Genomic DNA, 21,306 nt, shown 5'->3' on the forward strand with positions numbered 1-21,306 from the left:
GGAGATGTAGGATGAGAGGGGGGGCCCGTGGAGGAAGGTAGGGAGAGGGAGAGGTAGACCCGGAGGCCGTGGAAGAATAGGGACAAATTTACAGTATCTAATGAAATTCAAACAACATTGAACATTGGTTGACCATGTTGTGAACTATGGGGCAACATTGAGAGAGGTTGGACCGAGAGTTCAGCCCAACCTCAGCAGATATACTGTTGCAACAGTAATTTGGACATTTCAACAAGAGCACAGATGAAAACTAATATTCTGTACTGTTTACAGTACAGTACATTATAATGTAGCTACATGTAGCTACAGATATGCACTACATCAGTACTTTTTTTGTACATATTCACTGCAGTCCATGATTGAAATAATGTACTATATTTCATTTGATGTATTCTTTCTTTTGTCTCCACAAATGTATTTGGTGTGTTTACAGACTACTATGAAGCTTACTACAGTATTTGATTTGAAATATGTTCTGATTTTCTGCACAAAATGCAACCTTTACGTAGACAATGTGGAAAAATACAGTAAATATTTTCAGCAGTGTGCAGTACTGATCTTGTTGGTTGTGTTTGGTCAACATATTCATGTACTTGTACGTACTCTACTGGAACAATATTTCTGACAAAATCAAGCAGGTTTTATCATTAGAAAAGAATAGTTAGTGTAAAAGTGTTTTACATTTTTCACTACAGTGTGTACCTGATTCAAACAGAGTCCAATTGTATGAACCATGTGTGTGGCATACGGTGACAGAAATTGTTTTTTATACATGATTGTATCGTTTTGAACGAAGTGTTTCATTTTGCAAAATATTGGAAGTGTTCTGCTATTTGTGTCTAGTTGTGTGAATCGTGTGTTGTGTTTTGACAAAGTGAGCCCTGTTTTCAAAATTGTGCTTAAGCAATTGGAAAAAACTGTAACTAAATAACATAACACAACATCTGCCAGTTGACATCCAGTATACAGTACTGACCATATCTAATGCCCACCAAATACCCATATATTTATTTCATAGGTCGGATGCAAATGAAGTCAAAGTCACACAAATGGTTGATGCTTGATGATTATTAAGAGGCAAAGCTTTTTATGGAAGATGCGAGAATAACAGAATGATTTATGCAAGTTAGTCTTTAAGTGAGAGCAAACACGTTCAAAATTACAAAGCATGATATGGACATCCTACCCACTAAGCTTTTCATCTGAAGATTAAGCATGAATAGTCTCATTGATGAAGTCTAGATATTTGGCCACACGGGTGTAGACTCCTGGGAAGCCGTTTTGTGCACAGCCCTGTCCGAAGCTCACGATTCCCACTTGGACAAACCTCTCAGCGGAGCGACACACCAGTGGGCCACCGGAGTCGCCCTGTGCAGCGAATCAAACAGATCAGATGTACATTACTAAATAGATGAGGACAGGATTCTGAAACTGAGTGGGCTACATTTTGACAGTTGGTTGACAGTCTACATTTTTGTATGTTAATCTGCAGATTGATACAGCTAACCAGGGCGTCAATAGTGACTTCGGATTGGATATTTGGTACAAGATTTGAGGGGAAAGATCCCTTTACCTGGCAAGAGTCTTTCTCTCCTTCCATGAATCCAGCACATAGCATCGTGGGAACGAATTGAGGATACGCGTACTTACAAAGACAATCCTTAATGAGAGGTATTTGCAGTTGTTGCAGGATTTGAGGGTCATCTAACGGTACTAAATACAAAAGATATATTTTTATTATGAAAAGATAAATAACAGAGAGCAAAATTCAGATATACACAAACAAAATTACACCTGATTGAATAATAAAGAGAAGATTATACATATTTTGGATGTGGAACCTGTATTAAACATACTTCCTTCATAAACGTTACCCCAGCCAGTGACCCAGCACTCAGACTTGGGGTTGAAAAAATCATCTTCTGCAGGTAAGGCTACAGGTGAGACCCGGGAGGAGTATGTGACCTTCTTATCCAGCTTCACCAAGGCAATGTCGTTCTCATTTTCGTTTGCGTCGTAGTTGGTGTGGGAGGAGAAGCGAGATATTCCACGATAAAACTCAGACACTCCTGTTAAGGTGTGAGTACCCAGCCGTGCAAATGAGAAATTCAGAAGAGCCTGAAGTGACCTAAAACAGGAATGCACATATGAACAAAAACATACACAGACACATCTTAACATAACCATATTTTATTTTTAGGCACATTATAATGTATAATAACCCAATAACCATTGATTCACGGTTGATATATGAATATAATTTATTTTTGTTTAAAATAAACTAGAGTGAAGTGGATATGCTACAAAAACTAACCCAAAGCAAACAACCTAAAATAAAATAAATCATCATTTTGTTGTTGTTGTATTTGATGTTTGTAAGACTAGGTGGATCTACAATCTGACCATCTAAGAATTTTTAACCTTGGAAATAACCAGCACTCTTCTCCACTGATCACCAACAGTCTACCAAAAAGTAATCCTGGTCATTTAAATCAGAATGTCTTTAATAAAGATCGTCATTGCATTGTTACAGAATTATCTAACCTAGGCCTTTAAAGTACCTACTAAAATAGGCCTATTAAATATGTCTGAATAATTTGTCTGTGCTAATTGAACACAAAACTAACCATGATTTGAAAACATGAATTACAATGTGGCATTCTAAACCAGATTTGATCATTTAAAAAAATAAACAAAATAGGTAAACACAGGCTAATCCTTGACTCACACATTTATCCTGTCGTCACCACATGTAAAGTCTAGATCTTATGTTTGCTTCCCTTTTATTATGCTTCTTACAATTTAATTTCTTTAATTAAAACATTAAAATAGGCCTACTTACGGGTCAACACAGTGCGCTGCAGTCAGCACCCATTCCTCGTTAAGGACTGAGCCACCACATGACCAACTGTCATAGCCGTTGGTTAGAGAGAGGTAGACCATCCATGGCCAACGGCCCTCCGGCGCATCTTCTCCACCCACGATGGAGCTCCGAACACCCGGTGAAACAAAACCTGTTGAACGTGCTTTAGTTCAAGACATTCATTGGAAACATTCTAACGTTAAGACATCCAAGGATTTCACTGGATAGATTGAAAATGCATTATTGAACAGCTAAATATTGAGTCCGCCTACCAACAAGTATTACACTGTTTAATGTAGGCCTGCAGTACCACACAGAAAAATATAATGCCAAGCATGGCCAAGATGCAAAGGGCCACTCTTGTCCATGCAATGTGTTAAAACTGTGTAAAACACAGTTGGGGTTCATACTTTATGTGTAGTTGCGTGTGTTTGACCTCTGCTGCTAAATAAAGACATGACAAACCTCACCTGTAGCATCATGAAGCAGAAGAGACACAGCCAGAAGTCCCCACAAAGTCATAGCTTCTACCTGTTACCTCTGATCACAAACAATAATAGACACACTTGTCATTCAGGTGTTGAAGTAATGCTTTAACTGGCAACCTTAAATTACATCAAAACATGCACCTCCCTCTATAACTGATATATATTATCTGCTGTTGGATCTTCTGTTTCTGTGGAACAGTTCAGTGAAATGTGAAATGGTTATGTTCATTTGTTGATCATGTTAAAGAATAAAATGCTTGCTTTATTTGTGAATGCCTACAGTTTATTTTATTTTTTTATTGTGAAAATACATGTGTTGATGCCGACCACTGATATTGGATCTAGGTGTGAGGAATGAAAACGTATGTTAAAATATGTATTGATTTGAAACCAGGCATGTCTCCAAAGCAACCTCATAGTAACAGAATATAAGATATAAGGCATCCTTAAAACAAGCCCAATAGACCTATAATTATTAGTCTGGCGCATAGGCCCCACATCAAGTAATAGCTGATTAAAATTATTATAATTTAAATGTTCACAAGACAAAATGCACTTCGCAACATAGTCCCAGTGCACACACACATGAACGCACATTAGGAAGATTCAGATCAGTTCAGTGGTCTGATAAGAAAAGGCCGCTGAGTTGCTGATGAAAGATATGACGTTATTTTATCTGCTAAGGCTTAGTGAGGTGTTTCCTCAATTTAACGATCATGTCAACTATACGCTCTGGAGTTTTACTTAAGGAAATAACATATTTTATGAATGCATGAATGAATGAATGGAGCGAGTCAGTGAGAGTGCTCCAGGTATAAGACTGGGTAAGTTGGATCACAGCTGCAATTCCCAGAGCTGTGACAATTTCCTTCAGGTGTCTGGGTACGAGGTTGTGTGAAATTCATGTGCGTTTCTCTAACCAGCACACCAAATATTGAAAGATGACAGCCTTAGATTACATGTAGACCACACTCCAAACTGATAAGAATTTGTTCGAGTAGAAATTATCTTCTCTTGCAAAACACCATTAGTCATTCGTTTTTTTTTAAACACTGTTTTAGTGTGTTTATAAATGTTGCATTTAATATACAATGATATAGCCTAATATAAACATTTCTAGGAAGTTACCTTGTTAGCATACATTTAGTAGGCTATAAGCCACTTCGAGCTGAGGACAAGGGGGGGTGACTTTGGGGCAAGGCGAATAGCCACATCAATATAGGGTTGAAGATGTGTAACATGCTAAATTGGGAGAATGTCTGCGTGCATGACAGTTGGGAAGTGTGTGGCTGGTGAAAATCATTTAGACCAGCCACTTTACAGTTTTTTTCAAATGCTTACACACAAATTCCTTACTTTTCACACAATTTCTGAAACCTGACACTCAAACACCAGAACCACACCTCAAATCTGCAAAACCATACGCACATTTTGGGCCTTTGACTCAGTTTTCAATTTCAACACTTTTTGCAAAACACAACACACAATTCTCCAAGTAACACACAAAATTCTAACAGGAAGCATCTTGATTTCCCAATCAAAATGCCACACTAATTCATCAGTGCCTTACACTAACTCCTCACATGTGCAAACACTCATTGCTTTACTCAATACCAACCAATCATGACTTTGGAATAGGCCTATTTTTAGGCCTCATTTGAGTCGATTTACAGTGGTGGGTATAATTTTAACCTTTGTAGAAAAGATAACAGGTATGAAACAATGTACTGCAATGTACACATGTTCTAATGAACACATAACAGCTGTTTCAGCACAACACACTGTATACTGTACACAAACATATTTTAGCACCCATGCATCCATTGACTGCAGTGCACTGCATGATTGGTCAGTCTGGTGGATTACTGTATCATACTGTGCAACCGTACAGTGACTGTAAGAAGACATTCTGACGATATTGTCGAAAATAGTACTGTATGCTACAGTTCATGGCACACACACCATTCCGTAATCACCTTTTGCAAAATTAGGTTTGGTTTCTGTCCTACTACACTCTTTCTTTTGTAAGGTGTAATACTGTATTCACAACCACAAATGCTTACAGTAAAAAAACTAGTTTGGTTTCAATCTTGTTTTCGTGTTTCCCAATTTTTCAGCATCTCTGCCATTTACTTTCAATCCTGTACAGAAATGTACATAGGAGCTCATGAAAGAAGAGCTTTAGGTTTTGAATAACCTAAAGCTATAACTGTGTGTATATGATACACCCAAAAATGTAATATAATGGTAAAAGTGTTTGGAACATGAGACAAAAGTCTGCTTTTGAGACGTGTTTGTGATATTTTGAATGCAGTGCTTCATTTTGCAAGAGAAGAGAGGCATTTTGCATTTTGTGTGTGCAGTTGTTGGATTTGTGTGTTAAGTTTTGAAAAAAGAGGACAAGTAAAAAAAAATTGTGTAAGCATTTGAAAAAAAACTGTAAATGATGACGTCAACACAGTATGAGTTGAGACAGCACCGTCCGTGAGGCTGTGTCCTCACTACTACCGTTTTTGCCAGTTTACCGTTGTTTTCTGGTATTTTGTCAAAATATGCTCAGCCGTTTTCATGGAAAAATGTTGTCTAGGCCTTCTCATAAAGGTGCAAATCCTCACCTATCGATATGACAAATCCGCGAACGTTTCAAACAGAAAAAGATGATAGCAACTATTGAAATCGTAGTGACAAAATAATGAGTTCTAGTATCTATCAAAAGTGGCCAGTGCATTTTTAGCTAAACGAGCTTTCCATAGAAGGTGTTCTCAGGGTGCCCCTACTGCTCAATGCACGTGGCGATTATGTGGGGTTGGTGTAGCACTGAGAAGACAAAGCATTTTGACATGTCAGTGTGAAATGCTCTGAATTTATATGACAGATTGGCTGAATAAACTGGAGTAGAAAGACAGTGGACTGAATAAAACAACTCACCAATACTTTATCCAACCTAAATAACACTGGAAAACCTGGAAAACATATTACACTTTTTAGGGCTGAAAGAACTCACATTTTGAAACATGACAGACAAAATGAACGCTGTAGGGCTTTGCGGTAATCAACTTTGTATGTTTATAAAATAGTACCATTCATTAAACTAATATTTCTATATGTTCCCAATGTCAAATCACCGCTCGAATAAAATATGGGCGGTGCTCTTGTCTTGATCACATGACCACAGACACATTTTTTCCCTTGTGCAGCAGCAGTGAGCAGAAATCAGATGATTGTCCTGTGTATCCAATATTAAGACTGCCTTTGCGGAAAACAGTAGCTAACTATCTAAAGAGAAATAGTCTGCTGGATCCCTGCGTTTGAAAGGATACTTCTGGCACGCATTGAAGCTAGTCTAGTTGAACTGAAGCGTGACTAAGTAGATTCTAGCTTGCTGACCGTCCTGCGTTTAGTAGTGTTTGTGTTGTTGTGATTTGCCTATAGAAAGATGATACATCCCAACCGCAAACAACCAGTATCCCTCGGGATTCTGTTCATTGGCCTACTAGGTAAGTATTCTTCCAGAGTCAGAGAACCAGTCTATATTATTTTGCTAACATTGAATGGTATAGTATGTGGCTAGCTAAACATCTAGTGCTAACATTCGTCCAAACATGCTAGCTAGCTACAGATGTTTATCCTATGCTATGCTTACGAAATAGCTATTGTCAGTGCCCCACATTGTTGGTTGATGCCAGAGGAAAGGAGTTGTTTTTCTGGTTTCAGTGTCATTCCGGGTGTTTGAACTGACGGGGTTGCTAGTTTGCTAACACAATCGGCAGTTCACTAGACTAATGCAGGTGCCTCTTGTGTTAGTGTACCCCATGTGATCTGTCTAGAATGCTGTGCACGCTTACTTTGCACTGGGTAGAAAATAACGTAGAGTTAGGCATATCTGTGTCCCCCTTGTGGGTTAAGCTCTAGGCCCCAACATTTCTGATCACCCCTCAATTTCTGGACAAACCTGTCTTCTTGTAGCTTTCGGGTGGGTCAGTCTTTCTAGATGTACTAAGCGTCTTTCGCTTTAATAAAGTATTGTGTTTAGGTAACCTACAGCCATTAATCTACAAACATACAGATTTTGTCGTGGGTTCACGTTGAAAAAGAAAGTAGAAATGTAAATTGGAAGCGTTAAACCTGAGGTAAACTCTTATTTCGGGCAGTATTTTTGCGATGTGGAACCCCTTTAATGCGCTGGGAATGACCGTTTATATTGCATTTTCTGTTGTTGCCACAAAGAAACAGACTATCGGAGCTCGTTCTCCCGATCAGTCTATGGGATTGTATTGAATTGTGCTTTGTATTGTAACGGTCAGACTGCTGTACTCTATCCAGCCTTTCTGCAAGCTGTCAAATCAGCAGCATCTGAGATTCAGTCAGACTGCATAGTTGTGTGGCCGTTTCTATCTGTGGGGCTGATTCCTATTATGCTGGAATTAAGACTGGTGTTTGTGGCAAAACATCACACCAACATGGCAGGATTTCAGTTCTTAAACTCAATGTGACAATAAGCTTGTTTGGAAAGAGACCTATGGCAGTATGCTAAAGCACTATGTTCATTCCTTGTCAGGGGACTCAGATCTGACACTTGCTTTGCTATTAGGCCCTAAACAGTAACCCACTTGGGTTAGGCCTCAAGGTTTAACAGAGAGCATCTCAGTAATACTGGCCCCCGTTGTTACGTCACCACAGCTGCCTTCTTGCACCCGAGTGTCGCCACAGATGCCCCCCCCACCGCCCCCCCCCTGACAGACCCTGGGAGGCCGGACAGGGGCAACTACACGGTAGTCAATGGCAACGGAACAGCTTGTCTGATTGCTCGTATGGGCCTGCAGCTTAATGTCAGCTTCAGCTCTGCCACCCTGAACAAGGTAACACACATACCACACACACACAGTCACACATACCACACACACACTCACACATACCACACACACACAGAACCCCCCCCCCCCCCCCCCCCCCACTGTTACATTGTGTTTGTGTGCAGACTGTGCTGGATGTGATGAATCTACAGCCCAACGTGACCAAGAGCTCAGGGTCATGTGAGGCCGACAGCGCCACCTTGCTGCTGATCGCTGACGAGGAGAAGACCAACCTCACCTTCCTCTTCTCACTGGTGACGAGCGACTCTCATTCTCACACACACACACACACACACACACACACTACAATCTCTCTCCAGAACATTCTACCATGGGAGATTTACTCTCTTACACACAAACACTCACTTTCTCAGTCTCCATCCATCACACTCCAGTCATGGTGCATTTACAGTAGTCTTCCACTAGATGGCAGATCGTAACCAGGTAGATAAAGCGAGGACCTACTGTAACTAGTCTCTACTGTAACGTCTAAATCATGTGTCTGCAGAACACCACATCCAGTAAGTACCATCTGAGTGGAGTGACTCTGTCTGCTGTTTGGCCGGATATGAGTGGTGAGTGCAATATTGAATGGTTGATGTAATTTAAGCTCATCAATAATACACACACATATATAGTACTGTATAGTCTCAGGCATACACAATTTTCTTTTACACGAGTATTGTCATATATATATGTCTTGTGAATTTGTGCAGTAGTATGAAGGTGAAATTGAGCAAATAATGTTTATTTTTATTGTGCCTAAGACTTTAGCACAGGACTATACACATGCTATGTGTGATGACTCACAGTATGTCTAGTAAGCGACAGTAAATCTCATGTATAACCGCCCCAGAGCCCTTCAGAGCCAGTAACGTCAGTCTGGACTACCTGCGAGCCACCCTGGGGAGGTCTTACATGTGTCGGGAAGAGCAGACTCTGGCCGTGGTCCAGGACTTCTCTCTCAACACCTTCCAGCTGCAGGTGCAGCCTTTCGCCCTCGCTGGAGACATGTTTGGAGAAGGTAATACACCCCCACCCCACCTCACCCCACGCCCCTCTAGAGGGCTACGTCAAAGACATGAATGCTACTCTGACAACTGTGCTGTGAACACTGTTATCCCAGTTTTATATTATATATATGTTTAAAATTATTTTGGGGCTGATTACCACAGGGTTGTCTTGCACAGGTTTTAGATTGTCGTTAAAAAATGTATTTCTCCCTCTCTTTTCTCTCTCTTTTCTGTTCTTCCACCCGCTGCTTCTCTCATCTCCACTCCTCCCCTTCCCTCCGTCTCCCCCAGCCGAGGAGTGTCAGCTGGACGAGGATGACATGCTGATCCCCATCATCGTGGGCGCCGCCCTGGCTAGCCTGGTCCTCGTCGTCATGGTCGCCTACCTCATCGGAAGGAAGAGGAGCCACGCTGGTTACCAGACCATCTGAGGCACTTCCTGATGCCCTCCGTGCCAAGAGAGCGCAACCCCCCCCCCCTTCCCAACCCACCTGTTACGCCCACCGCTACTAACCGCCATCTATCAAAGACTGATTGGTCGATCCTCCCCCCAAGCTCCGCCTCCAGCCTGACCTGTAAACCCCCTCCCTTCCTCTCTCTCAACACTCGCTCACTACTCCCATTTTGTTTTGTGGTTTATTAGTGCTTTAAGGACTGAACTGCTCTTTGGAATGAAATGGGAATTGGGTGATGTTTTAAGAAGTGATGACATTCTTCAGATTCCTGCTAAGGGACTGAGCAGGTGGGAGGGTTGGAGTGCCTATGCCATCCCATGGTACATAATCACATGCTGTGTGTAGACTAGTTTAGTATCTTATATTATGCTTCTGTTTTTGGTTTCTGACCAATGGGATTCTGAGGGACTACCCGCACAAGCCTTGCTGCTGCTTTTACTCATTTGTATTAATAGTTTTTTTTGTTGTCTTTTTTTTGTCGTCTTTTGTTTTGGTGGCCATTGTCGGTCACATGGTCTAGGAGCTGTTGTTACTCCTGTGTAAAGGGAATACTATGACTGGCTGTGGCTGCAAGCCCGTCCCATCCACGAAGAGTTAAGACTTCCTACAGGACGGCGTTTGCCATGTTTGGACTGAACAGTTGCGTCTTTGTGTGTATATTTATTTATTGTCGCTTCAAAGTCAGGTACGTGTACAGTAATCAGCAAGAATGCCTCCCACGCTTCCATAAGGATCTGTATTTACTCATCTCCAAACAGGAGAGCTGGGATAGGTAGGGCGCATGTTTGTGTTCCTTTATTCGATCGTATTGACGGGGGCTCAGAGGACACACCATCTAGATCAGCCCTCTCATTCCGAGGTGGAGGAAATAGCTGACACCATGAGCTGACGACCATATGCAGACTGGGTACAGAGGTGTCTGCTGTTGATAAGGCCCCCCCCGAACACGTCAGAGGTACCTCAGAGGATTATCTCACTCATTCACTTCAGTGGGTGGGAGTGTTAATGCTGTAGAGAGGGTCATTTCATGCCCGCTGACTCGGAGTGTGGTCAGCAAGGTCGGAGCTTTGTCATTCTCGCCATTCAGACTGAACTGTGGGAGTAGGCGTTATGCATACGACAGGGTTCTGTGAGTTTCCTCATTGGATTCGCTCATAATGTGTACGTACTGTTATTTATTCAGTAACCACAGACACAAACTATATTAGACAAGGTTAAAAGTCTGTTAGGCCCAGGGTACATGTGAAGGATGTTTGCTGGATAACTGGTTTTTCTAATTGACCATGGTACAACATGTTTTTGTAAACATGACCGGTTATTTTCCTTTGGGTGAGTTAAGCTGCACAAAGAGGAAGTGGTTTCAATTGTTTAGATACTTCTACACTCTTTGGATTTAGTGAATGTGGTAACATGATATTGAGAAGAGGCTAATTGAGGAAGAGGAAGATGATTGGTTCTCCTAACCTGGTAGACTAAGCTGATTGTGCATGTTCACTATATGCCCATCTGTTAGACCAGGGCCCCTTTCCCTAAAAAGCCAACATTTAACTTCCCTCCATGCCAAATGTGATCAGTGCCCACCTCCCCTCAAGCTTGACACGTGTGGGATTGTCATGTTCCTGAATCCTACACTCCCAATCCTGTTTCCCTCTGGACGCTGTGTGCAGCTGAGCCAGGGACGTTTGGTGAATAGATTTGCCTGAGCATTTGACTTGATAATAGAAGATGCTTTATTTGGAGTGGAAAGGGGAAGTGTAAAAAAAAAAAATACATTCTGCCCCACATATAGAAATGTTGATGTCCATTGCTAACAATTAATAGGGTTTTAATTAATTTTTACTTTTAAAAGGCTGAAACGAATAAAGTGAAAAGAAAAAATCCTACATCTATTTCTGTTTGTCAGGGTGGATATTACAGGTCACCATGAGTGAACAACATTGTATCTGATCAGAGACCACACTCCTGTTGGGTCATCAGACAACATCTTCCTTTCATTTTCAAAGCACTGCTACAGACATTTACTCATACAAAAGCGTACAAAAAAACATCCTAGTTCACGAGATAAAGAAAAGCTACAGGAGATAACCTCAAAGAAGTCAGATCCTGAGTCATTTTCTGGTCTCATCTGCACAAGAACTACAGCAGGTAATCAACCCCAACGCTCACGCTACATCATGGATTTGACATGTCATTTCTACAGTCAGAAGGCAGGACGTTGGACTCCTGTCAGTGTAGTACCAGATATACAGGACACTGGCACTACCAGGCACAGAGGAGATAAGTGCCACTGGACAGCGTACCAGATTGTCTAAAGCTCTCACCTTGATACTCTTCCACAGAGTAAACCTAGTCCTAGACTAATGCAGTCATATTTGTATAAGATAACTTCATACATAAGATACACATGTCAAATAAACTGAGATTCATCACAGATGGCCACTCAGTTCTAGATCTAGACTAAGCCTAATCAGTCTCATAACAAAGGAGTCTGTTAAGAAGGAAGTTTGAAACAGGTCACGTGGTGTGTGACAACAACCACTGAGTGTACAGGAAGTGAGGTCAAGGGGTTAAAGTTTTAACTTGGACTCCTCAGACAAAATATGTTCTTGGCAGGTCTTGCGCAGGTTGGTTATGGTTGCCATGGAGAGACGTCCAGGTTCTGTGAAGATTTTCTGTGTAGAATGGGATGAGTTAACATGAGAAATGGGGGATGTATCTAATGTGTGTGTGTGAATCATCTGCTCAGTTTCACCTGCATGAAGGTGTGGCAATCCATGGTGAACTGCGTCCTGGTGATGGCTTTGAAGCACTCGCACACCTCAGGCAGAGAGCGTGCGGCCAGGATCTCCGCCTGGTGGTGTAGGATCAGGGTCAGGGCCACGCGGAACAGGATCTTAGAACCCTCGTAGAACAGGCAGTCCCAGATACGCAGAACCGTCTAGGGGAACCAGGCATAGAACCGTAGTTTAGAGAATAACCTTAACTACACGTGTCAACATACATCTTCTCCCCTCCAACTACTTTCCACATGGACTGAAGGTTTGTACCTCCACGGGCAGAACGTCTATGTAGAGGCAGATGAACCAGCGGGACAGAACCAGGGTCCAGATGCCAGGATACTGGCCCAGACCCCCAGACACGGCTGGGGCCTTTTCCTGCAGCAGCTCCGCTAGAACCTCCTGGTCTGTTTTCAGACCCAGCATATCAGGGCAGTAGTAGTCTACAACACAACACAAGCAGCTCATGGGAGATAGGGAAAGAGAGAATATGAAGGCTGTTTCCCAGGCTCATACAAATTCTCAATTCTAAATATACAGTTATGGATAAATGTGGATGAATAGAGTCTCAAGCAAACATATCCAGTCCATAATCCTTTTGCCTTGGGGCCAGTCAGTGCCAACGCAAGCTGGCATGATGGATCTAAGACTGACCAGGGAGTATCCTGCCCAGTAAGGCATCCATCAGCCAGAAGGACTTCTCTTCATCCTTAGTGACAATAATAAGGTAACCTGCAATAAAATTCATGCCCTGGAATACAGAGAATATACCTTGTTAATAACAACTAGCCAGAAGATGACAATGTGCTTCACATAGACAAGGAGAATATTTGGTAATTGAACATTTAAGGTTGCATAGGAGGGGAAAATCACACACACACACGTACCTGGCAGTACCCCACAGCCTGGTTGTGGTGGCCATAGGCCAGTAGCACATTGAACAGGGCCTTCTGTAGACAAGGCTCTGTGGTGTTCCTGAACTGCACATTGTCTGGAAATGTCCTGTGCATGTCTGCCATGGAGAAAACACAAGAAGCATGTCTGAGCTTGAGTTAATTGACTCATTCATACTTTGGTACAGGGAGAGTTGCGTGCCCCTGGAAAAGGCTCACTCACAACAGCCAATTCAACCAAATATTTGAAATGTCCAATCTTTAAAGACGTTTTTCAGATTTGACCTGTCAAAGACTCACAATGAGTGCTTCAAAAGATAACCTTTTTTGAAGATGTTTGTAAACCTGGTTTAAGGAACTGCTAAGTGAATTATATCTTGAGGCCATTGCTAGTTGGTACAGGTATTAGCATGTTTAGTATTAGCATGGGATCGACAGTTAATAGCATCACATGGTTGTAGTTTGCAAAAAGCTGCATTGCCCTAAAATGACCTCAATCCTATTGTGGTTGAGAAGAACACTGATGGAGATATTATCCTTGTGAGACCTATTTGCTTATTTGGGTACTTATTTGCATCCCACATCAGGTGTTTCAGTCATGAATCTGGGCGGGTGTGTTAAGCCCTGTGTACACACACACACACACACACACACACACAAGCGAGGTATTAACCCTTGTGTTATCTTCGGGTCATTCTGACCCATCAGTCATTGTGACCCACCGTCGTATTGCGACAAATTTACCTCATACAAAAACAAAGTGAAGCATTTTCTTTTAACTGTCGGGCTGTCTCAGACCCCCCACATTGGAATGGTTAAAAGAAAATTATTTTTATTTGTTTTTGTATTGGGTAAAATTGGGTAAACACAACCATGGTTTGTTATGAACCTTTGGGTCATGTGACCCGAAGGCAGCACGAGGGTTAAGATCCAGTCGCTTTTTAAGAGACGTTGTCTGACCTGTGCGAATGGTCTCCTCCAGCTTGGCCTCGTGCTCGGCGGCCAGGAGAGAGTGGTAGTAACCTGGGTTCTTTTCCAGCTGCTCCTGGGCGCCGCTGCTCGCCATCCAGATCCTCGCCCTGTGATCTTTGGGCACGCCTTTACGCACAAAGCGCTTCACTACGAAGGGAGGTAGTGGTGGGGGTATCACAGCCCACATACCGGGAAATATCAGTGTGTGTGTTTGGATGATTCCTTTGACTGTGCTGGAGTTTGCCAGAAGCTTGACAGTGAGTGTGCTTTTGATGGCCTCTCACCCTTTGTGTTTTTCTCCACCTGTTCTTTCCTCTTCAGGAGCTTTGACCACCTGGCAGACCTTCTAGAAAGTACCGCCACATATTCATTCATTACCTCCTCGTTGGAGCCAGCCTGCTCAGAAAGCTCAAATCCATACTGGTCCACTCTGCACAGACACAGACAGATTCTGACTGACCGTCCAGGCTAAAAGAGATAGGCCCGAGAAGGACTTCCTTTCGTGATACACATACATCTATATCTACACTTCAAACTCATTCTATATCCTACATCCTGGTTGGGAAAGCGTGAGGCAGAGGCCTGTGAACAGAACATTGGTTAGTTAAGGTTGCTGTGGCAGTGCCAGCTTAGGTGACACACAGGTGGAGTGAAATTCCATTCTCCTGCAGGTGACCTGGTCAAACACAGTTGAAAAATTCAAGGCAATGCCAGTGATAGTGAGTTTCACTCTATGCATAATTGATGGCTGTCATGTAACTATCAACAGTTAATAAAAAAGATGATTGGCTATAATAATAAGATATATTTGCTGAGTAAAATACACATATTCGCTTTTCATAAGAAGATACCACTACGTCATTAAAGTAGAAGGCCTAATCATTAACATAACGTACACCCGTTGTCACCTGACTGAATAACAGCTGTTAAAAGCAACGCGTTTCAACATAACAGTTGTTAAAAGTATGTCGTTAGTTCACCATTATACATTAGTATAATAATAACAGCAATGCCATTTTCCCCAGACATACAATAGAAGATTTCTGAAACATTATTTAAACCCGTTACCTGTCATTCTCATTCTGACTCGCGTTCAGGTGAGGAACGGAACCAACATTTCCATTCAGTTCACTTGTCATTCTGTGAGCCAACCTATAAACTATAAGATTATACCTTGAAAGTTAACTATCCGGTCAAACACAAAATAGTTATTTTGTTTATTCCATATTCAACGGCCAAAGTAAAAGTATGTTATCGTCCAGTGTTCTCGCTGTTCACTTTAGCTTTCCACCTCAGTCAAGTAATAAGCCAACCACAGGGCTTAGGGGGCGGGACATGTACCTGGAACACCCACCACCCCAGGCATTCAACAGGTACTTCGGAAGTGAAGAGCAGAGGATATCATTGGCTCTTTATTAGACAGTAATTCTGGGTTTCCGATTGAAAGAAGATTGATTTAATCATTTTGACATCAAAGAAAGCCGAAGCAATTGGCTTGCATGTAGGTACATTTTGGAAGTGTTGAGCGCTTTTTTAGCCACCCATAACTTTCCGGCCGAGTGACTGATATTGTGAAAAACACAGCCAGCAGGGATGTGATGATAACGGCCGTAACGGGTGGCTTTGTGTTATGGGTTTATACAATAGGCGTTGTCATTTTATTTTCTGTTCCCTGTTGAACTTCAAAATATAGGACATCTCTAAGTTAGATTTTACAAGCAGTCCCTGAACATGCACAATATATGACTGTGTCTTATTTTATGACACAGTCTACATTACGGGAAGGGAAGTCACACTATGTTGATAGTTGCTGTAGAACTACCTAAGAGGGCAAAGAAATGAAGAAATAAATTACGTTTGCTTAAATCTCTGCTAAAACATGCTTTATTCATTTGCGAGCTAAACAACCAAAATCATTGATTTGACAAATAAGTGAGACATTTTGCTCTCACAATGCAGTCATTTGAATTCCTGAGGGTTAGATGCCAGTTATTCATTCCCACACCACTTAGTGGGCCAGGTAGGTAACTGGTGATGTGCGCCCTCTGCAGGAGTGTAAGTGTATCACGAGCGCCTTCCCACTTGACAGGCAAAGGAGTTAATGACAATGTAACAGTGCGTTCACACTCACTGCTACATCTGTAACTGAATTAGAAATGGGGTAGTAAGGGGAACTCGACATTGGCCTAAGGAAGGGCTCACGGAGATTGAGGTCTACATTTTAAAAAATCAAACAAAGCACAAACAATTTGTAATGGACTAGTCCATAAGGCTTTTCAAAATAGCTGAGATTATGGAATTTCTTGTTTGATAAATAGGAAGTATAACGGACATTTAGAAGTAACATGGCTTATTTATTTAAAATCTATTGTTTTACACATTTTGACAGTGGTGGTCATAACACACTGCTACAGATTTATCCAGAAGTCAACAGAACAGTTTAAGCCCAGGGGGTTACCTACTTAACTGTGAGATCAACATGAATCAAACGATATTTAGGCATTTTAACATTTAAAGCTTTCACACAACAAGAATCAACTCTCAGATTTATAAATGTAACATTTATATTATTCTTCATATAGCTCTTTGAGTACTGTTTCAGTACATACTTATGTACAACAACAACAACTGTAATAGTTCTTCTGACGCTGGTGTCGTGAGAGAGATAACTTGGCATTGCGTTGTCCCAAAGTCTCTGGGTTAGAAACACGATCGATACCATGTAAGACAAACTAGCCAACTGACAAATCAACAAAATCAACCACAAGTGTTTCAAACTCCCTGGAGGGCCAAGTCTTCACAGAAGCTGTCCATGCTTTGCTCCCAGTGTTCAGTGCTTCATCTCCTCACATGTCAGAGGTTGTGTCTGTCTGTCTGATATCTCTTCACCTGAAGCTGAGAAGACCACAGTTCTGAAGACCACAGTTCTGAAGACCACAGTTCTGAAGACCACAGTTCTGGCCCAGGATGCTTGGATATCACACCAGGGCCAGAAAACAACACAGGTTTCCTCCTCTGGCAGGGCTTCCTTGTTCCTCCATAGAGTCCACAACCAAAAGCTGGTGAAATGCAAGCCGTGCCTTCTCCAACACATGAGCACAGAGATGACCCACTTATAGCGTTGTCATTATTGTTATACTCCCTGATAGGTGGATTCCTGATATTTGTGCGGTGACGTGGTTTCAAGTGCTTTTCAGTTCTTCTCGGATGCATTTTTGTATCTCGTATCGTCTTATAAAACAAAAACTACAAAGTCAGTGGGAACAAAGTCATGCTCTCCTGGCGAGACCGGTGTTCAGATCAGTGGCTTATACGTTTGGATCCTGTCACGATTGGTCGAGCAAATTCCACAAAGTCATCTATCAGAACTGGCCACGCCCCTGAGTTGGGAACGACACTATGTTAGCATAATTCATTACATGGCTGAATATTAACACTTAAAAGCAGACTGCATGACATACTGTACATACTACATGTAACCTCGGCATCCACCAACCAGAGACGATAGGGATTCACTGCCAGGAAACTCATTTATCAGCTTTTTGTCATCATAGGGTAAGCGTTACCTGGCTCATTTAGGTCTACCTTTAAATTGTACCACTCCAACTATTAGATTGTGTAGTATATAATACTTAGTGATCAAATAAATGTATTTTCCATGTCATATTAACATTTTGCAGCCAAGCGAACTCACCTTCTTCGTCATAGTTTGACATGTCGTCTGTGATGATGTTTCCAAAGTCCAGTAAGAGGTTCCATGTGTCCTTGGGGATGGAACGTTTGTGGTGCTCCTGTGGAGGACAAAACTGGTTCTCAATTCACCTGAGGTATACCGCCAGTTCTATGGAAATAACAATAAAACTAAGTCACTAAGCTGTCTCAACAACCATGACTTACCAATAAGTATCTATTCCATAGATCCAAGAACTTAAAGCGACCCGCAAGTACCAGGTTCCAGTAAGCCACCGCCATCTCCAAATCTGAAAGCACACACATACTGTAGACAGAAGACTAAAGAGACTTATTCAGGCCATTGCATTGGTCCCATTTAATATCCTACTGTTTCTCTGTAGTCTATTGTATAACATTGGTTTAAGGTGGTATGTTTTTGGCCTATGCCTATATCCGATGGTAAAACAGCAAGATAAGAGTATAAGTGCTAGGATGATCTTAGTAAGGAGTGGACAGTTTTAGTATTTTATTTCTAATCTACAATATTTCAATACACTACAAAGTCCCTCCCCCTCACCTAAACCCTTCTGGCCAGGGTTCTTGGCAAAGTTAAAGGTGAACTGATAGAAGTCCTTGAACTTCCCACTGTCCTTCAGATCCTGCTCTAGTCTGGGCAGAAGAACCCTCAGCTTCTCTGGGCTGTCACATCTGAGGAGAAGGAGCACACACACACACACACACCAATGAGTGAACTCAAAGGTTTACATGCTGTACTTTGTCCAGTGCAGTACTGTAATGGGGAGTCAGGTGGCTGAGCGGTGGGGGAATCGGGCTAGTAATCCGAAGGTTGCCAGTTCGATTCCCGGTCATGCCAACTGACGTTGTGTCCTTGGGCAAGGCACTTCACCCTACTTGACTCAGGGGAATGTCCCTGTACTTACTGTAAGTCGCTCTGGATAAGAGCGTCTGCTAAATGACTAAATGTAAATGTACTGTACTTTGTCTAGTGCAGTAATGTACAAGCCAGGAGGATTTAGCTGTGACACGCCTCAGTCTCCTGTTACTGTTTTACACCATACAGGCCTGACATGGATAGAGCATACCATTAAGATACACAGCACCAATGCCAAGTCTAAATATAGCAACCATGCACATTAAGAGGATAGACACACAAACACAAACACTATAGTTGCTAAGGATCCTCCTTCTATGTACCTTGAAGGAAGGTTTTCATACATACCAGTATTACACAATACACTAATAACGCCAGTAATAACTTACTCAGTTTCCCCAGAAAAATTCAAATCAACGAAACAGTCCCAATAATCCTGGAATCTCATTTTCTAAATAATTCAAGAGCTCCATATCCAAAATAAAAACAAGCTCACCCCAACTCTGTCATTCCATCCAGGAACTCCTTCTTGCTGAACTCGCACTGGGTGGCAGCACGGAACTTCCATGCCACCACGAGGACACTGATGCTGGCCGGGTCCAGGCACAGGTCATCACAGAACTGCTGAATCCCATCAATGCCAATCTTGTTCTCATCCTGGGGGTCTGGGGATATTAGTGTCAAATTTAAAACAATGTGTCTATTTAGGGACACGTTACGAACTCATGGCCAAGTACTAAAACTTCTAGGAGCAGATTCACATTACACAGACTTTAGTTACATACCTGAACAAAAAAAAGCACAACATGATGTAAATGTTCTCTGTTCAAATCGGTTTTATAGATCCGTTGTACTGTCTAAATTCCTACTCAAACTTATACTCACAGGACAAAGAGAGTAGACATGATATAACTAGACCTAGACTCCACTTGCCTTTGTAGCGGTTGTACAGCTGTTCCAACTTCTTGCGGTCTGTGGAGGTTTTCATAGGTTCCTTACAGAAGAGGTCTGGGTTTTGGAAGTAATTGTCTGTGGCCACCTCTAGTTTCCAGTCATTCTGCGTCAGGCAGTACACCGCAGTCTTCTCTCCCGCCTGTGTGAAGGACATAAACTGCCGAACTTTGTCCCTCTGTGAAGACTTGAGCTTATGCTGCAGGAACACAGGACACGGACTGTCAGACACCGGCACACACAACCCTGGCAGTACGGACAACAGGACATACACACACACCGAAATACAGACAAGAATACACAGGGATTCAAACACATCCACAGACATCCAGGCTGAGGTAGTTTAAACCACAGAGGATGGAGCAACGTACATATGGTTAGAGAAGTAAAGAAACTAAGACAACACAAAACACAAACGGGCTGTTGCAATACTTGAATGTCCTGTCAACAAGCTATCTAACTATTCTTGGAGTACATCGGTTAACATCGATGCACGTGCCCACATGGGCCCCTGCAAATGGGTCAGGGAATGTAACATGAGAAGGGGGATGCCATCAGCAACATCCAACCACCGCGAGCAAGCTTGCCAAAAGTTTGAAGGGGCTGGGGGCCTCATCTTTTTTCAAACTATAGAGTGATTCTTCCATATCGGAGAGTAAATTTGAGACTAAAAGTTACCATTTCACATGAAACTGACTACATGAGTTATCTAACCTGGTAACGCTCCGTGGTGCATATACAGTAGACTGGAGAGTAAAAAGTACTACATTACTTCCATGTTGCCCCAATACAAGGCGTCTACTCGTTTGAGACTCAGATAAATTGTAAATCAATCTAACGCACGTAAAATGACAACTGAGTGCCAAGCAAGTCAATAAGACATTGCCAGCAAACCCACTCCAGCTCGACCTACAATGCTGTAGCTAACAGCGACCCACTTTGCCAATCCTCTAACGCTGACCCGCTCACATAACATTAGCTGGCTAGCTAGCTTAAATGTAGAGCTAGCTAGCGTGACAACTACTAGCGGTCTAGCAAAAAGGAATGAGAGGTAGCTAGCTAGCTAAGTGCTGGACCGAATGTGTCCCGACCATAGTTCTCAAAACAGCCCAACTGTCCTTTGTAATCTAAACAGCTGATCTGAAACATTACATTTACACTGCAAGACGTGGGACAGCCCATTATTGCACATAATCCAGTTATTATCTCACACTATCACCTCCCCCCTGCAATTTCTGCAGGTTGTAATCATGTTTTCATTACCTACCATTTTCACACACCCGCAGAGACCAATGTACCCTTTTGGTGCCTATGTGTTTGGTTTGTGCGCTTGTACGGAAGTAATACGTGTGGTTGAGGTCATCTGATATCGCTGGATTTCTGTGAGCGCTTACTTTCTCCTACTATCGGATATTACTGTGAGGAAATGATTCACGATGGATATAAAATGAACCCATTTCAAATTGGTGGAGGATTG

General features: G+C 42.2%; 4 protein-coding genes across 7 annotated transcripts; 1 reads left to right on the forward strand and 3 right to left on the reverse strand.

The window, feature by feature from the left end:
- Positions 1 to 1,065: 1,065 nt before the first annotated feature.
- On the reverse strand, positions 1,066 to 3,395 carry LOC136962338 (tryptase-2-like). Its single transcript, XM_067256086.1, has 5 exons — positions 3,334 to 3,395; positions 2,843 to 3,014; positions 1,857 to 2,128; positions 1,574 to 1,713; positions 1,066 to 1,368 (listed from the first exon to the last, which is right to left on the reverse strand). Exons 1-5 carry the CDS (start codon positions 3,383 to 3,385, stop codon positions 1,210 to 1,212), a joined length of 795 nt encoding a protein of 264 aa, XP_067112187.1. The 5' UTR covers positions 3,386 to 3,395; the 3' UTR covers positions 1,066 to 1,209.
- A 3,184-nt stretch (positions 3,396 to 6,579) lies between these two features.
- lamp1b (lysosomal associated membrane protein 1b) lies at positions 6,580 to 11,388 on the forward strand. The gene is made up of 6 exons (XM_067256097.1): positions 6,580 to 6,848; positions 8,032 to 8,210; positions 8,330 to 8,458; positions 8,713 to 8,779; positions 9,061 to 9,228; positions 9,509 to 11,388. Exons 1-6 carry the CDS (start codon positions 6,788 to 6,790, stop codon positions 9,646 to 9,648), a joined length of 744 nt encoding a protein of 247 aa, XP_067112198.1. The 5' UTR covers positions 6,580 to 6,787; the 3' UTR covers positions 9,649 to 11,388.
- On the reverse strand, positions 11,388 to 15,561 carry LOC136962319 (growth hormone-regulated TBC protein 1-A-like). Of its 3 annotated transcripts, none has more exons than XM_067256065.1 (8): positions 15,383 to 15,561; positions 14,599 to 14,744; positions 14,303 to 14,461; positions 13,337 to 13,461; positions 13,104 to 13,200; positions 12,720 to 12,856; positions 12,425 to 12,610; positions 11,388 to 12,344 (listed from the first exon to the last, which is right to left on the reverse strand). In XM_067256065.1, exons 1-8 carry the CDS (start codon positions 15,451 to 15,453, stop codon positions 12,240 to 12,242), a joined length of 1,026 nt encoding a protein of 341 aa, XP_067112166.1. In that variant the 5' UTR covers positions 15,454 to 15,561; the 3' UTR covers positions 11,388 to 12,239. The 3 variants fall into 3 exon arrangements, with proteins under 3 accessions (XP_067112166.1, XP_067112157.1, XP_067112173.1); XM_067256056.1 differs by having other exon boundaries at positions 11,389 to 12,344; positions 12,720 to 12,892; XM_067256072.1 differs by having other exon boundaries at positions 11,390 to 12,344; positions 12,720 to 12,892; positions 14,599 to 14,896; positions 15,383 to 15,520.
- A 1,086-nt stretch (positions 15,562 to 16,647) lies between these two features.
- LOC136961562 (DCN1-like protein 2) lies at positions 16,648 to 21,128 on the reverse strand. Of its 2 annotated transcripts, XM_067255142.1 has the most exons (7): positions 21,097 to 21,128; positions 19,812 to 20,028; positions 19,375 to 19,543; positions 18,564 to 18,694; positions 18,212 to 18,294; positions 18,009 to 18,105; positions 16,648 to 17,694 (listed from the first exon to the last, which is right to left on the reverse strand). In XM_067255142.1, the coding sequence occupies exons 1-7, from the start codon at positions 21,097 to 21,099 to the stop codon at positions 17,615 to 17,617; spliced, it is 780 nt and encodes a 259-aa protein (XP_067111243.1). In that variant the 5' UTR covers positions 21,100 to 21,128; the 3' UTR covers positions 16,648 to 17,614. The 2 variants fall into 2 exon arrangements, with proteins under 2 accessions (XP_067111243.1, XP_067111242.1); XM_067255141.1 differs by lacking the exon at positions 21,097 to 21,128 and having other exon boundaries at positions 19,812 to 20,259.
- Positions 21,129 to 21,306: the final 178 nt, after the last annotated feature.

This window comes from Osmerus mordax, chromosome 2, assembly GCF_038355195.1.
Source record: "Osmerus mordax isolate fOsmMor3 chromosome 2, fOsmMor3.pri, whole genome shotgun sequence".
In the NCBI taxonomy this organism is placed as follows: Eukaryota; Metazoa; Chordata; class Actinopteri; order Osmeriformes; family Osmeridae; genus Osmerus; species Osmerus mordax.

Coding starts and splice junctions, on each gene's coding strand:
- LOC136962319 (XM_067256056.1), bottom strand. CDS start 15,453: ATGACAAGTGAACTGAATGGAAATGTTGGTTCCGTTCCTCACCTGAAC. Junction 13,462..14,302: donor GGAGGAGACCATTCGCACAG/GTCAGACAACGT, acceptor TCTCCATGGCAG/ACATGCACAGGACATTTCCA. Junction 12,611..12,719: donor TAGACGTTCTGCCCGTGGAG/GTACAAACCTTC, acceptor TGGTTCCCCTAG/ACGGTTCTGCGTATCTGGGA.
- LOC136962338 (XM_067256086.1), bottom strand. CDS start 3,385: ATGACTTTGTGGGGACTTCTGGCTGTGTCTCTTCTGCTTCATGATGCT. Junction 2,129..2,842: donor GCAGCGCACTGTGTTGACCC/GTAAGTAGGCCT, acceptor TTCCTGTTTTAG/GTCACTTCAGGCTCTTCTGA. Junction 1,714..1,856: donor GGGTAACGTTTATGAAGGAA/GTATGTTTAATA, acceptor TTTTGTATTTAG/TACCGTTAGATGACCCTCAA.
- LOC136961562 (XM_067255141.1), bottom strand. CDS start 20,157: ATGTCTGTGGATGTGTTTGAATCCCTGTGTATTCTTGTCTGTATTTCG. Junction 18,106..18,211: donor TATGGAATAGATACTTATTG/GTAAGTCATGGT, acceptor TGTCCTCCACAG/GAGCACCACAAACGTTCCAT. Junction 17,695..18,008: donor GTCAAACTATGACGAAGAAG/GTGAGTTCGCTT, acceptor TTCCCAACTCAG/GGGCGTGGCCAGTTCTGATA.
- lamp1b (XM_067256097.1), top strand. CDS start 6,788: ATGATACATCCCAACCGCAAACAACCAGTATCCCTCGGGATTCTGTTC. Junction 6,849..8,031: donor TCTGTTCATTGGCCTACTAG/GTAAGTATTCTT, acceptor ACGTCACCACAG/CTGCCTTCTTGCACCCGAGT. Junction 8,211..8,329: donor GCTCTGCCACCCTGAACAAG/GTAACACACATA, acceptor GTTTGTGTGCAG/ACTGTGCTGGATGTGATGAA.